At 36.7% G+C, this 15,093-nt stretch overlaps 1 protein-coding gene across 1 annotated transcript; it reads left to right on the top strand.

The window, feature by feature from the left end:
• The first annotated feature begins 1,528 nt into the window (after positions 1-1,528).
• On the top strand, positions 1,529-2,842 carry LOC130467257 (uncharacterized). The gene has a single exon (XM_056835717.1). The coding sequence runs from the start codon at positions 1,529-1,531 to the stop codon at positions 2,840-2,842; it is 1,314 nt and encodes a 437-aa protein (XP_056691695.1).
• The last annotated feature ends 12,251 nt before the right edge of the window (positions 2,843-15,093 follow it).

Here is a 15,093-nt window from a genome sequence, read left to right as displayed (position 1 = left end):
ACATTTCATCATGCGTCCATCGTTCATGTTGAACAACCCCCTCAACAATTTGTACGTATATTAGCCACCAAACTATAGAAACGATTATGTTAAGATAGAATATAGGAGATATTATATTGTGAATATTCTGTAGAGTCCTAAATATGGTATGTTATCTAATATGAGTCCTACATATGGTATGTTACCTAATATGTAATCTAGGGTTTAGGTATATAATATAACATAACATATAACATAACGACACTCCCTCAGTATCACTCATATCATATAACATAACTCTATCTCATATGATATTCTATCCTCTAGGATAACTACGTTATCCTTAACTGATTATAAAAGAAGCATTACAAATTAAGGAATAAGGAGTATCTTAAATGATTATGGGACTCAGATATATACGAAGTAGTATTTTAACTTAAAAAGTACTACGTAGATAGTAAGATAAAATTTTATAATTACATACTCCTTCCAGGTTTTTTAATTGTATCACTTGTTTTTTTTACGGATGTTATTTTTTAAAATGCATCATTTCTATGACCATAAAAAAAATGCCATAATTTTTATGGTTGTTAACTTTCTACAATATTCATATTTTCTTTCTCTTTGAGAGTGATGGATAGCTCAGTTGGTTAGAGCTTCTATCCCGGTTCCAAGTGATTCTGGGATCGATTCTCATCCCCGCCCTTATGGCTCATTCGCACCAAAAAAAAAAAAAATCTTTCTCTTTCATTAATCCCTACTACCCAATATATATTATTGTTTCTCTCTCTCAGTCCCCACTTAATAATAATAAAAAAAATAACAATCATATCTCTCAAAATCTCAATTACATGAGTTAAGATAAAGAATAGGGTTTCACCTTTGTAAATTTTTACAGTTAAAGACCCAAACCTTTTCTTTTCACCGTTGAGGACCCTTAAAATATATTCTGGCTAAAAGTAAATAATAAATCTGAAATTTTATTCCCCATGGTTAAAAGGTTAGTCTCCGTGGTTAAAAAATTAGTCAATTTACGTTCTCAACATATTATTTGCGGTGCAATAAATAAGAAGCCAATTAATTTCTGACACGTGTCACAGCAAATGGTGAATTAAATATTTCTTTTCAACTTGTAAATTAAAAAATCAATTAGAAAATATAATCTAATACTCCGTAATATATTTTTGTGTAACTATTGGAGCAATGAAAGGGCGTAGCCCATGTTAGTGCAGCTAAGCATTTTTGTCTGTTGGAGTTCTATTGTCCTTTGGTGTTCTAGCTACCTAGCATATTAATTAGCTTGTACGTTATACTAGGCTCTAGCTGTATATATACTTCTGTTTGTGGAAAGGTAGCAGCAAGGAAATGAAAAACAATTCATTCTCTCTATATTTTATCATGGTATCACAGCCAAGGGTTTGAAAATCCTGATTTTTTTTTTTCCGCAAATATTTTCCTTCTTCCAGTATTAATCGCCATTTTTTTCTCCAATCAAGGTTGATTATCTGCTTTATTCCTTTAAAGCATTTTCTTTGCATCATCAATCACCATGGCAGGAGGCGAGGCATCGGAGAAAAAGGCACCCCAACTAATTCATGACACTTCTTCAATTTATTTTCTCCATCCTTCTGAAGGCCCAGGTATGTCGATCACCAAATGTGTCCTTCTTGGGGAGAATTATGATGTATGGTCTAAAGCTATTATGAATGGACTTGAGGGTAAAAATAAACTTGGGTTTCTTACTGGTGATATTGCTCGACCAACAGATGAAACTAGCCCTGAATTCATCGCCTGGCGGTCTAATAATTCCACAATTTGTGGATGGATTTTTAATTCTTTACATGAGTCTCTCCAATCTAGTGTTGTGAGTCACAGAATTGCAACTGAATTTTGGGCTGACTTGAAGGAAAGATATGCAACAACTAATGGCCCCAAAATTCATCAATTGAAGAATGAGTACCACACCCTCCGTCAAAAGGGGGCAACCATTGTCACATTCCACAATAAGTTTACTGCCCTTTGGGATGCCTTATACGGCTCCAAAGATCTCACTTGTGGGTGCACATGTGAGGCTGCCGCAAAACTCAGACTGCGGGTCGAGCAAGATCGTACCCATGACTTCCTTATGGGGCTTGATGATGATGATTATGGTGCCATACGCACTCAAATTTTGAGCATGGAACCTCTTCCGAATTTGAACAGAGCCTTTTCTCTAGTAACTCAAGAAGAGCGCCATCGAAATATTGTTCGTGCTCGAGATGTTAAGACTGAAGCAACGAGCTTTGCTGTACAGGCGAGTCCGACCTCCGAGTCTGCTTCCCGTCCTATCACAAACCCTCCTCTCCATTGTACATATTGTGATCGCAATGGACATGAATATGAATTTTGTTACAAGAGGATTGGTTTCCCTCAAGGTGGCACGAGGGGGAGAGGTCGAGGTAGAAAGCATGGTGCCTGTGGAGATGCAAGGGGAGACACACAAGCTGCACGCGGCACCACAGCCATTGCAAATAGTGCCTTGGCAGCGCACCTAGGGTCTGATAATAAACCCTCCACATCTGCCATGTCCTCCTCTCTTCCAGGATTTTCTACAGATCAACTCCAACGTCTCAAATGTCTGCTTGAGGCTTCTCCACCATCTGATAAGTTACACGGTAAGATTGAATGGCTTCTTGACAGTGGGGCTTCCCACCATATGACAGCTAACCTGGAGTCTCTTTTTTATTGTGTTGATATCACACCGTCTCCGGTCAGTCTACCTGATGGGGTCCACACAACTGCCACGAAGCAAGGAAGTGTCACTTTGGTATCCGGATTAATTCTCCGAAACGTCTTATTTGTCCCTCAATTGAAATGCAACTAAATTTCTATTGGTCTTTTAATATCGGATGCTAATTGTTTTGTGACATTCAATGAATGTTTGTGTATTTTACAGGACCGCACTTCGAGGATGCCGATTGGACTGGGTGAATTTCGGGACGGGGTGTATGTTTTCCGGCCGGTGACTCAACAAATTCTCTCTCATCACACAACTGTTGAATCTGCTAGTCTTCTTCATCAACGTCTTGGGCATCCATCGTGCCAAGCTCTCTCTTTTATTTCTAGTGCAAGTGGTAATAGCAAAATAAAGAAGACTCTAGAGTCTTGTGATGTGTGTTTTCGGGCAAAACAAACACGTAATGTTTTTCCATTGAGTGATAGTAAAGCTTCAGACATTTTTGATTTGGTTCATTGCGACTTATGGGGCCCGTATACAAAGTCTAGCAATTCCGGTGCACACTATTTCCTTACTATTGTTGATGATTGCTCTCGAGCAGTTTGGGTGTATTTGATCAAAGACAAAACTGAAGTTCCCTCATGTTTTCGAAATTTTTTTCCTATGGTCAAAACCCAATTTAACAAGAACATCAAAGTAATGCATTCTGACAATGGCACTGAATTTACTTCTATGGTTCCTTGGTTCAATGAACAAGGTACTCTATTTAACTCTTCTTGTGTGGGTACACCTCAACAAAATGGTCGGGTAGAGAGGAAGCATAGACATATTTTGGAAGTATCTCGAGCTCTTCGATTCCAAGCCTCTTTGCCAATAGAATTTTGGGGAGATTGTGTACATACGACGGTCCATCTTATAAATCGTACTCCCACCCGCATTTTGGATGGTAAGACACCGTATGAGATTTTATTTGGAAAAACTCCACCGTACTCTATGCTTAGGGTATTTGGCTCTCTGTGTTATGCTCATAATAATCCACGGCGGAAAGATAAATTTGGCCCGCGTAGTCGAAAGTGTGTGTTTATTGGCTACCCATTTGGCAAGAAGGGTTGGAAAGTATATGACTTGGAAACTAAAGATGTTTTTGTATCACGGGATGTTCGATTTTTGGAGGTTCAATTTCCCTTTTCCAATCCCATTGATTTTACTCCAATTATATCTACTCCGCAAGATACGACTGAGTTCTTGGATTGGGATTTTGGGCAAGGAAGTGAAAATGATATAAACCCACCCACCATGGAGAGGGAGAGTGTTGTGGCACTGGACCAGGGATCTTCCACCAGCCCTTATGCCCAACACAGACAGCCCACCTCTACTGTCCCTTCACCTGAGCCTGCACCTAGCTCCTGTGTGCGTCCAGACCCACTGGACTCGGCCCAACGTGCAGTAGAGAACGTTGGCCAGCAGTCTATACAGCCCGCATCTCCTGTTTTGCCCCCGAAACGCGATCGTCGTCCTCCTAGTTGGATGACAGATTACATATGTCACTCGGCCCGTACTATACACCCCTCTTCCACTCCCTCATCACCACTCAGTCAATCGTCTTCCTCAGGTACGCGATTTCCTATAGCAAACTATGTCACTTACGATATTTTTTCAAACGATCATAGAAAATTTCTTGCCTCTGTTACTGCTACTGTGGAACCCAGGTCTTACAAAGAAGCTGCTAAAGAAGAAAAATGGCTTACGGCCATGAAGCTGGAAATTGATGCTCTGGAGAAGAACGGAACATGGGATATAGTAGACCTTCCTCCTGGTAAAACCCCAATCGGATGCAAGTGGGTGTACAAGACCAAATATATGTCCGATGGGTCAATTGAGAGACATAAAGCCCGACTAGTTGTGTTGGGAAATCATCAAAAGGAAGGAGAGGATTTTTCTGAAACATTTGCTCCTGTGGCTAAGATGGTGAGTGTTCTTACTTTCCTTGCAGTAGCAGTCGCAAAAAATTGGGAACTACACCAACTTGATGTTAATAACGCCTTCTTACACGGCGACTTGAACGAAGAAGTATATATGAAACTTCCTCCGGGTTTCTCTTCAGCTACACCTACAAAAGTGTGCCGACTCCGGAAGTCACTATACGGTCTTCGTCTGTCTCCAAGAAATTGGTTTGCTAAGTTGGCCACAGCTCTTCGATCCTATGGGTTTTATCAATCTCATGCCGACAACACTATATTTACTTACCGGAAAGGAGGAGACTCTCTCTCTATTCTTGTTTATGTTGATGATATCCTTGTGGCAGGAAATAATCCTTCTCTTTGTGCTTCCTTCAAGCAGTACTTGGATAAATGTTTCCAATTGAAAGATCTTGGGCCGCTAAAATATTTTTTGGGCATAGAATTTGCACGTTCACCGGAAGGATTGTTTATGTGTCAACGCAAATACACCTTAGACATTTTACAAGAAACTGGTCTCCTTGGTGCTAAGCCCGTCGACACTCCTCTGCCACAACATCACAAACTCGCCTCCTCCACAAGCCCTCTCTTCAAGGATTCGGCTCTTTATCGTCGTATTATTGGTCGTCTCATTTATCTCACGTTGACTCGCTTGGACATTTCTTATCCGATTCACCTCCTTTCTCAATTTATGCAAGCACCTCGTCGGGATCACTACGATGCCGCAATTCGTGTGCTCAAATATTTGAAGGCGAGGCCGGGCCAGGGACTGTTTCTTCGAGCAGATAACGACCTCCAACTCTACGCATTTTGCGACTCAGACTGGGCTAGTTGCCCCGTTTCTCGCCGGTCTGTCTCTGGTTATTTTATTGCACTTGGCAGGTCGCCTATTTCATGGAAAACTAAGAAGCAGACCACCGTTTCTCGGTCCTCCGCGTAAGCCGAGTATCGCTCAATGGCTTTCACATGTGCTGAGGTAAAATGGTTGAGAAGTTTCCTTGCGGCCCTTGGAGTATTCCATACTCAGCCGGTGCGCCTTTTCTGTGATAATCAAGCTGCCCTCCACATTTCTGCTAATCCGGTATTTCATGAACGTACAAAGCATATCGAGATTGACTGTCATTTCGTCCGTGAACTCCTCACTTCTGGTGTTATTGCTCCTGCTCATGTTCGTACTAACCATCAGCTTGCCGACATTTTTACCAAAGCTCTTGGCAGTGTGCAGTTTGCCTTTCTCTTGTCCAAGTTGGGTGTCCGAGACCTACACACTCCAACTTGAGGGGGAGTATTGGAGCAATGAAAGGGCGTAGCCCATGTTAGTGCAGCGAAGCATTTTTGTCTGTTGGAGTTCTACTGTCCTTTGGTGTTCTAGCTACCTAGCATATTAATTAGCTTGTACGTTATACTAGGCTCTAGCTGTATATATACTTTTGTTTGTGGAAAGGTAGCAGCAAGGAAATGAAAAACAATTCATTCTCTCTATATTTTATCAGTAACTAATTTTTTTTTTTATTACTGAAGTAATATTTTTTGCTAAAATTCTAATAATATATTTTTGTGTACTCTATATTTTTATTATTGTTACTACTTAATTGTTGTTGGATCTATATTCCTATACAAAATAATCTATACATTTGATAACATTCTTACCGTACTCAACATATATTTTACTTTTTTTGAAACTTATGCATGGTGATCTTAACAATTTTAACGGACTCAACAATCTTAACATTCTATTTTAATTTCTTAAATTTGTGTACTTATTTCTTAAATCATCATAGTAAATGGTATTAACTCATCGTTATCAAATCACCTAATTAACTGTATTAACTCATCATCGTCATCAAATTGAGGATTTGTCTTGTTGGTCAAAGACTGTTGGTTATTGCTTTCGTTTTTATTTTACTTTATGTTTTTCTTTATTTTCATTAATTTTAGCTAGCTACTTGTACTGTAATTTAGGGTGTTTTTGCCTCTCTTATTCACTAAAAAAATAGAAAATTCAAGTTACGACGATTTTTTTGGGTGCAAACGGAAAAACATGACGGAAAAAATAAAAAAAAGAGTATGAATGTCCTTTTAAAATATAAAATTCATACAGAGTATAAGAATAATGTGAATGTACTTAATTTTTTAAAAAAATCTATAGAAGTAAGTTACATATTGTAATTTATAAATTATGATATTAACTATTTTCTCTCCTTTTATTAATTCTAATAATATTGTATACTTCCTTCGTTCTTATTTAGTTGACATAATTTTTTAGTCACTTTTTCCTATGTACATTCTTTTATCGTTAATATCTTAATTTAATTTTGTAAAAGAAACAAATTATAAAAAGTATATATATTCTAAAGTTTATCAATATGTTTCTAACAAGATCTCACGTGACTATATTTACCCGACGCATAAGTAACAAAATTCGGTCAAAAGAGAGTGTATGAATATTGCTAAATTTCAATTGTGTCACGTGAATAAGAACGGATGAAGTATATGTTAAAAATATATATTTCCTAAATAAATACAAAGTACAAATTTTGGAAGTATTAATTCAATGTAAACTTTCAGATTTTATTTAAATGGTTTAATTTTTTTTTTTTATATATAATTTCACGTTTTCGTTAAAGGTGAGTTAAATGTGAGTTAATTTACCGGAAAGTGAAATTGAAGTCCTAAAAGGTGAAAAGAATAGGTACAGATCCCAAAAGGTGAAAAACTCAAAAGATAAGTCTCCAAACATTAACTTAACTCCTAAAATGGGCGTACAATTACTAAAAAATTGGTAGTTCTAGGGTTATGAAATTTCTTTGTGGTCCACCACGAAAAGCTAGGAATAGAAATGCTGAATTTTGTTGTCCATAATTTTGGAGGCCAAGACAAAATCAAAGATTTGGTAGTAGCTATCAATAAATGCGAAAACGTCTTTAATTTGGTAGTAGTGTGTATGTTCTAATTTTGCATGCATGCATGGCTGAAATTTCTTAGCCACGTTCATAATCTAGTGATTTATAAAATAGATCATTCTACTTGGAATTTAATTTTAAATTATTATTTAAAGGATTAATATAATATTTGTGTAATATTCTTGACCTATTTAAAATATCTAGTATGTTGTTGAAAAACTATTTGTTGATCAAAGCAAAGGAGTCTAAGTACGTGGATGGTGTTGGCTCTTCAAGCACGCGATTTGATTGTGGAAAAGTATAAAGTAACTACCATTTCAATTCCATTCTTGCCATATTATTATTATTTGTCTCCTACTCAGACTACACTATACTATTAACACATGCATGCATCATAATTTCATAACAATTTGGAAAATGTCAATATATTATGAGGACAATCATTTTTTACTAGGTAAGAATAAAGAAGGAACCCTACTAAACCAACATCTATCACAGGTTAATCAATCCAACGATCAACATCTATCACAGATTAATCAATCCAACGATTATTATTGCTTGTAACAATATGCATGTTTTGATAAATACTACTCAATCTCACCGTCTCTTTTTGTTCTTTACGTTTTCCTTTTTTGATGTCCCAAAATGTTATTTACATTTCTTTTTATATTATCACATAAATGTTTAATATTCTATCAAAATTTGTGTCTAATGATTACTTAACCAATTAAATTCATTGGGTCATTTAACCTTTCACACTTTCCCATTGGAACATTAAATTTTTATCATTTTCCCAATATCAGAATTTTGATAAAAGTGAAAACATTATAAATAGACGTAATTGTCTGGTTTAACTAATAAAAATAGATAAATCTCAATGTACATTAATTAGTCGTTAAAACCCGCGCAAAATATCAAACGTAAAGAACAAAAGAGATGAAAAGGAATAATTTGGTGCGAGTCAATTATGCATGATTTGAAAGTGGAGGCACACCAACATTGTTACATTGCCCGCCCTAGACACGAATATATTTCTTACAACTAAACCCCCCTCGTGCTATTTCATTTCTTTCTAAACCCTATGCAATTATGCATGTATCATGTTCTGGCTGCCAACTATGTTAAGTTGGTATAGGTTGCGACTTGCGAGGCCACACCATAAACCTGATACCAAATTTCGTCTAATTTATTCTAGATTTTAGGTGTATAAGAAAAGAAATGTATATATATATGTACTACACACTAATACTCGTACTAGTGTACTACATTTGTCTAGAAAAAAAAATGTAGTTTTTAAGTCTCGTACCTTTAAGCCTAAACTTAAAAATGTAGTTTTTAAGTCTCGTACCTTTAAGCCTAAATTTAATGATACGTAGGAGAGCTAGGGTATGTTGTTTTGAGCTGAACTTAACTGAATTTAACTTTACTTTACTTAACTGAACTAAAACTGAATGCTAGTAAACTAAACTGAAATTCAACCAAAAAAATAAAAAAAGTACCACCTCAGTTGTTTTATAAAATCACATCTTATCGCGTCTCGTTGTATATATGTCGCTCGCTTTCAAGTATATCAATTACTCCGAGGTTTCTTGCTACTTTCTAACTACGGAGTATGTAGTTAGAAAGTAGCAAGAAACCTCGGAATTAGGATAATAAAATTTCCAACAGAAGACAAAAAGAAATGAATAGAATTTGTGCTATAGTGACCTTAGGTAAGTTTGCAATATAATGTTCCTTGAATTGCTACAGGCATCCAGCAATTGAATGCTCTTATTATGCGTTTGGTTGGTCGTTTAAACCTTAACTTTAAGTTGGATATTCCCTTTGTTTTTTCCCCTAGTGCAACGCATTTGATAGCCTTTACAAATAGAATTCAATTGATGCATCTTCTTCGGAGCATTTTTAACTTTCAATTTGTTGAACGGACTCATGTTTTGGAGTTGCTTCCATTATCTGAATAGTTAAAAAACAGGTCCAGATTTGACTTGTATGCATGAAACTTTGTTAAGATCTGACCTACGAAACATCACATTGTGATCGAGTGTTCCACATTGATAACAGCAGAGGCTACTTCCCTTATTGCAATACGGAGTATCTTTTAAGTTAGAACCTCATACAATCTTGTAAAGTAGACTATCTCTTCTCATACGGGTGCAACCGAAATCCGTATTTAACAAACTTGCATTCACTAGTGGAAAAAACCCCTGTTGTAGCACCCTTGTTGAGGGGGGCATATATAAGTGAGCCTCAACAACCATCTAGTCAACGCGGGTCAAATAATTTACTAACAGATTGGGGCGGGCTTTTATGGAGTTCGCTTCAATAGAACCTGTTGAAGGGGGCTTTATTATGCCCGCCTCATTAGATACTAGTCTAAAGGGGCGGGCTTTGTTTTGTTCGCTTTAACAGATATGTCCTCACAAATTTTAAAACAATTAAAACACTACAGCTTCTCACCGCGGGCTAGGTATTCCAATCCCTTCAATTCTCTATTCGAACAAAGCAAGTACTCCGTACCTTCCAACGCAATCTGCCGACGAGTTCTCACCGCGCGGATCCACCACCACCACCACCTTCCTCGCCTCCTCTTCAATAGTAGTCGCCCCTGACCATCGTCTTCCCTACCTCGGTTGACTCTGTTTCTATTCTTTTGTCAAGGTTAGTTTATTATTGATTCTTGTTTTGCTTGGTCTTAAAATTCAGTTTCACTTCAATTAGTTGAGCATAATGAGTTGATTATGCAGAAAATTTAGGCTAATGTTCCAATATTGGATGAATTTACAAATTAGGGTTTGATATTTGTGGTTTTTCTAGTGCAATTGTTAGTAATAGGTTCAATTGGGATTTTTTAGTTCAATTGTTAGTAATATGTTCAATCTAGTCGATACCATCCCGATTACCAATTTTTCGGTGGCTTTGGTGGTTGGAATTTACAAAGTTTAGCACCTTGTTGGGAAGATCGTATGATAGCTTTGCTTCCCCCTTTCTTTGTCGTCCTCTTCTGAATATATACTGTTTTTAATTCTGCTTAATGTCTCAATCCAAGTTCAAATTAGAGCTTGTGGTTGTTCTGATGTTATAGGTTGCTAATTGGGCACATTTTATCGATCTGTTAATAAATTTTAATTTATTTTGATGGAATAATTCATAATGGTTAATATGGTCTTATTTTAAAATTGCCTCTCTGGAAAGAATCATTGTCTCGTTTCCAGCTGCAATATGTACATTTAGGTTCTAGAATCAGATTCTTATGTGTAACATCCTAACATGCTAGTATATATAGTACATGTTAGTATATTGGTTTTCATCAAGCTTGCTTATTTATAGGGTCTGAATTGGCATAGGAGGGAGTGTTAATTCAAAGTAGTGTTTTTGCGGTGAAAACAAAATATTGGATTGTTTTTGTGGTGAAAACAAAATATTGGATTGTTTTTGTGTTTGTCCGAGTGCATAAACTACACATTTAAGTTTGTTTGCACCCTAAGTATGCTTTGGAAACACATATTGACTTCTTGCTTTCGATGTCTTGTTTTAAGTAGAGGTATCATGAGTAGATAGTGGAGCAATGGAGAAGAAAGTTCAGAAGTAGATTACATGAATCTTCTTTTACCTGGGTACAGAGGTACGTACAATCATCTTTTTTGCTCTTGTTCCTGGTTTATTTCATTTTTAATTAACTGTTGGTGCCATGTATTGTTTCTTTTGGGTCGTGCTTGGTTGCCGAGGGGCATTATACAAAAAAATAGTTTCTCTTCCATTGTCTATTTTGTACTTGTTTGCCATTAGATTTGTTTGTCAGACTCTGCTTCAGTCAGATGCATGCAGTTATTGTCGAATTCTGATCCTGTCTTTGTAACTAGAATTGATGATAACTACTGTATCAAATTCCAGGTTTGGTGAAGTACAGTCAAGTCTTCATGCATGGAGTAGTTTACCACTACGAATGATCATGATTCATGAAGCTCGTTAAAGATACTCAAATTAGGGGACTGCTGATAGATTCTAAGTTAATTAGGAGTATTATCCTTGTGCCTTTCCATATGTAAATTTGTCAGGTTAGGCTGTTTAGTGTGATCTGTGATGGTATGAATAAACTTTAGAGTGATGTTATATGTTGTTGACCCTTTTTCCCTTTGGTTACAGTGTGGAGGATATACTCATAACGTTCATTCGAGATAGTTTTTATTAGTGCACTAAAAATGAGAGAGCGAGTGATAGTATATCAGATATAGATCAGTGTTTTTCTTCCTTTTTTTTTTTTTGTTTTTTTACCCTTTTAACATGTTGTAACGACCAAATCTAGTCGAATTTCATGTACTCATTACGTAAATTTACTTTGGTTATTTATCGTGTACTCATTACGTAAATTTACTTTGGTTATTTTGTCCTCAAATTTTGCCCGCCCCAATTTTATGGTCTCTGAACAAGCTTCATTTTCTTGTTTTATGAATTTGACTTGTTTTGTTGTCAAACTTTTAGTTCAGTTCTGTACCTTAGTTTTTCCTTTTGATTACCGAAGTCTGAACTGCAGCTTTATCTTAGTCTTGAATGGTCTTGTGCTTTTTGCTTATGTAATTGTGTTCTTAGCTTAATGTGTATAAATTGTAGGCACTATAGGTTATCCGTGAGCTTCAGCAGAAATTAAAAGTTCATTTCAAAACTCTCTTTTTCCCGTAATAAACTAATTTCAGCTGATATATAGTCCTGCATATGTAACTAAATTGATACACGGGAATGGCTCAACTGTCACTGTGCTGAATGTGATATGTTGTTATGCGATTGTGTTTGACTTGATGTGATGCAAAATTGCAATGTAGTGGTTAGTGGCTACTTTAAGTCCATCTTTTTGTACTCTGAATTGAAAGTTACTTTGACACTTTTCTCATTGATTTTCTTATCTGTGTTCTTCGTTGCAAGTACTTGACCAACCAGTTGCTTGAGGCTCCTTCATTTCTTATAGAATTGTGTGGCTGTGTCACACACTAGTGGAAAAAACCCCTGTTGCAGCACCCCTATTAAGGCGGGCATATAAAACTGTACTCAACTGTTGATTTCTTATTTTGATCTTGATATATATTTAATTACTTGTTGTAGAGCCAGTTCGGGTACTCAACTGTCGGCTTTGTGCTCTCTGATGGCGGCTGTTTACAGGTAATTCCGCGTCCTTACTCTTGTGTCTTATTTCTTGCTAGTAGCCTCTTGCTCAAATATGCCCATTACCATTGATGGGTACTGTTATTACTAATACTGAATGACAAGTAAAAATGTAATGAATCCATGTATGTGTATCTACTACAATCTTCTTGCGGATTTCCGTTTTGCAGATGTGTGTCTGCTTGTTCTTTGAATATTAATTCACTTCAAGATATTGACATAAGACTTAGTTCAAATCAGGCTAGGGTACTGAATGCATCACATAATGGTTATTGCCTGCTTCCCAACTTTCCAGACTCTGTCAAAACTCAAAACTATGACATAAATGGAGTTACATATTTAGAGATAGGGATGAGAAAAACAAATAATCACTATCCTAATGTATATATTGAAGGAAATAATGCCCTTGGTCCAAGTATGCATTCTAGGTTAAGTCTAATAAATGCGGTTCAGTATTAATTAACAAGTTAATAATTCAGTGAGATCAAGTGAGCTGAATGCCTAGCTAGAGGCCGCTTCAGTTCAAGTGGAATTAATGATATTAATCCACAGCTTACTCTTGACTGAACCCGTAGGGTCACACAAATAGTACGTAAAAGGATCAAGTATTTAATGGCATTAAATACTCCATCTATGAATATTCGGAACCGACGGATCTTGGTTTCAGTGGGAGCTAAGATCGTCACAGGCAAGAAATGAATACTCCGGAAACGATGATATTGCCGGAAACGGAAATATGGATCGTATCGGAAATATGAATATTATCCAAGTCGTAGATGTTGCCGGAAACGGAAACATGGTACGTATCGGAAAATATTATTGGAAATGGAAATATTACCAGAATCGGAAATATTACCGGAAACGGAAATATTGTCAGAATCGGAAATATTGCCGGAATCGGAAAATAATTCCGGAAACGGAAATATTAAATATTTGTTCGAAACGGAAATTAATTCCGGAATCGGAAATGTTAAATATTGTTCGTATCGGAAATAGATTCCGGAAATGGAAATTTAATCGGAAGCGTATCGTACGAATTAGCATCGGACGAGGCTTGCCGGACGAAGGCCCAGCACGAAGCCGGGGCCATCGCCCAGCAAGCATGCGCGCCACAAAGCCCAGCCAAGGCAGCGGCCAGGCCTACCGCAAGGCAGGCCCAGCGCGCGCCAAGAGGCTGCGGCTGCGTGGGCCGTGCTACGCGGGCTGCTGCTCGCACGCGCATGGGCAGCCCTTGTGGCTGCCGTGTGTGTGTGAGTTTGTGCTCATGCGTGATTCCTGAATCTGCAAGAGTCAGTGTATGATTAAATGTCTATTCCTAATTGGATAAATTAATTAAATAGAATTCATGTAGGATTCTAATTCCAATTAATTCGCATCCTACTAGGATTACGATTCCTTTTCCATAACTCTATAAATAAAGGCCTAGGGGTCATAATTTATACACAAGTTTCAAAGTATTCAAAAGTGAGTTTTTTGAGAGAAAATCAAACACACATCTTGCTCAAAAGTGCCGAAATTTTCTAGTACCTTAAGGGCGATTCTAGTTGGTCAATCTTAAGGCGGATCCGGACGTGCTGTGGACTATCTACGGAGGGACGACACTTGGAGTCCTAAAAGACTTGTTCTTGTTCGGTTCGGGCGCAGCTAGGGAGGGCACGCAACAAAGAGTATGCATCTAAATTATGCTATATGATTATGTGTAAATAATATGTTGTCCTGGGTTAATGGTTGTTTCCGCATGATCTATGTAATGTCATATGTATCATAACCTAAAAGTGGTATCACGAGCCCCTTATTATTTTCATAATCTAAATTGCATGAACATGGTTAAATATTACAAATTTGCAAGAATTAAAAGGGGTGATTAATTTTCGTAATTGTTAATTAATTGCAAATTGCGTTTATTTAATTATATGTACGCAGTTTTTCGGCAGTTTCTTCATTACTCATCCGAATTGAGTGATTTTTGTGTCAATTCCGCATGTAAAAGGCATTCTAAAATTAATTGTGTCAATTTCTGCCGAACCCAGAATTCTCAAATTCGAAGCCTAACTATGACTTTTCGAAGGTTTTAGTTTTTCGAATGCAAAATTTCGTAAATTTAAGATGTTAAATTAAATATTTGCGATTCTTGTTGATAAATCTTGAATTTTTGATTGACCTACTGCATATGTTTAACAAGTTTGAATGCCTAGTCTTGTTAATTATGCAATCTAATTTGTAATTATGATTAATTTGTTGAAAATTAGAATAATTTAGAATTAATTTGATTTTCATAATTAATTGTAATTTAATTAGAAACCTATGATTAAAAACCACCATAAAAATTGTAAATTTACGATAAATTTTAAATTTTTATGACCTAGACTTGAATCCATAACAA

Source organism: Spinacia oleracea, chromosome 2 (assembly GCF_020520425.1).
Source record: "Spinacia oleracea cultivar Varoflay chromosome 2, BTI_SOV_V1, whole genome shotgun sequence".
Classification (NCBI taxonomy): domain Eukaryota; kingdom Viridiplantae; phylum Streptophyta; class Magnoliopsida; order Caryophyllales; family Amaranthaceae; genus Spinacia; species Spinacia oleracea.
This window is presented reverse-complemented; position numbering and strand designations above follow the sequence as displayed.

Excerpts from the sequence above, each read along its gene's own strand:
- LOC130467257 (XM_056835717.1), top strand. The coding sequence starts at position 1,529 with ATGGCAGGAGGCGAGGCATCGGAGAAAAAGGCACCCCAACTAATTCAT.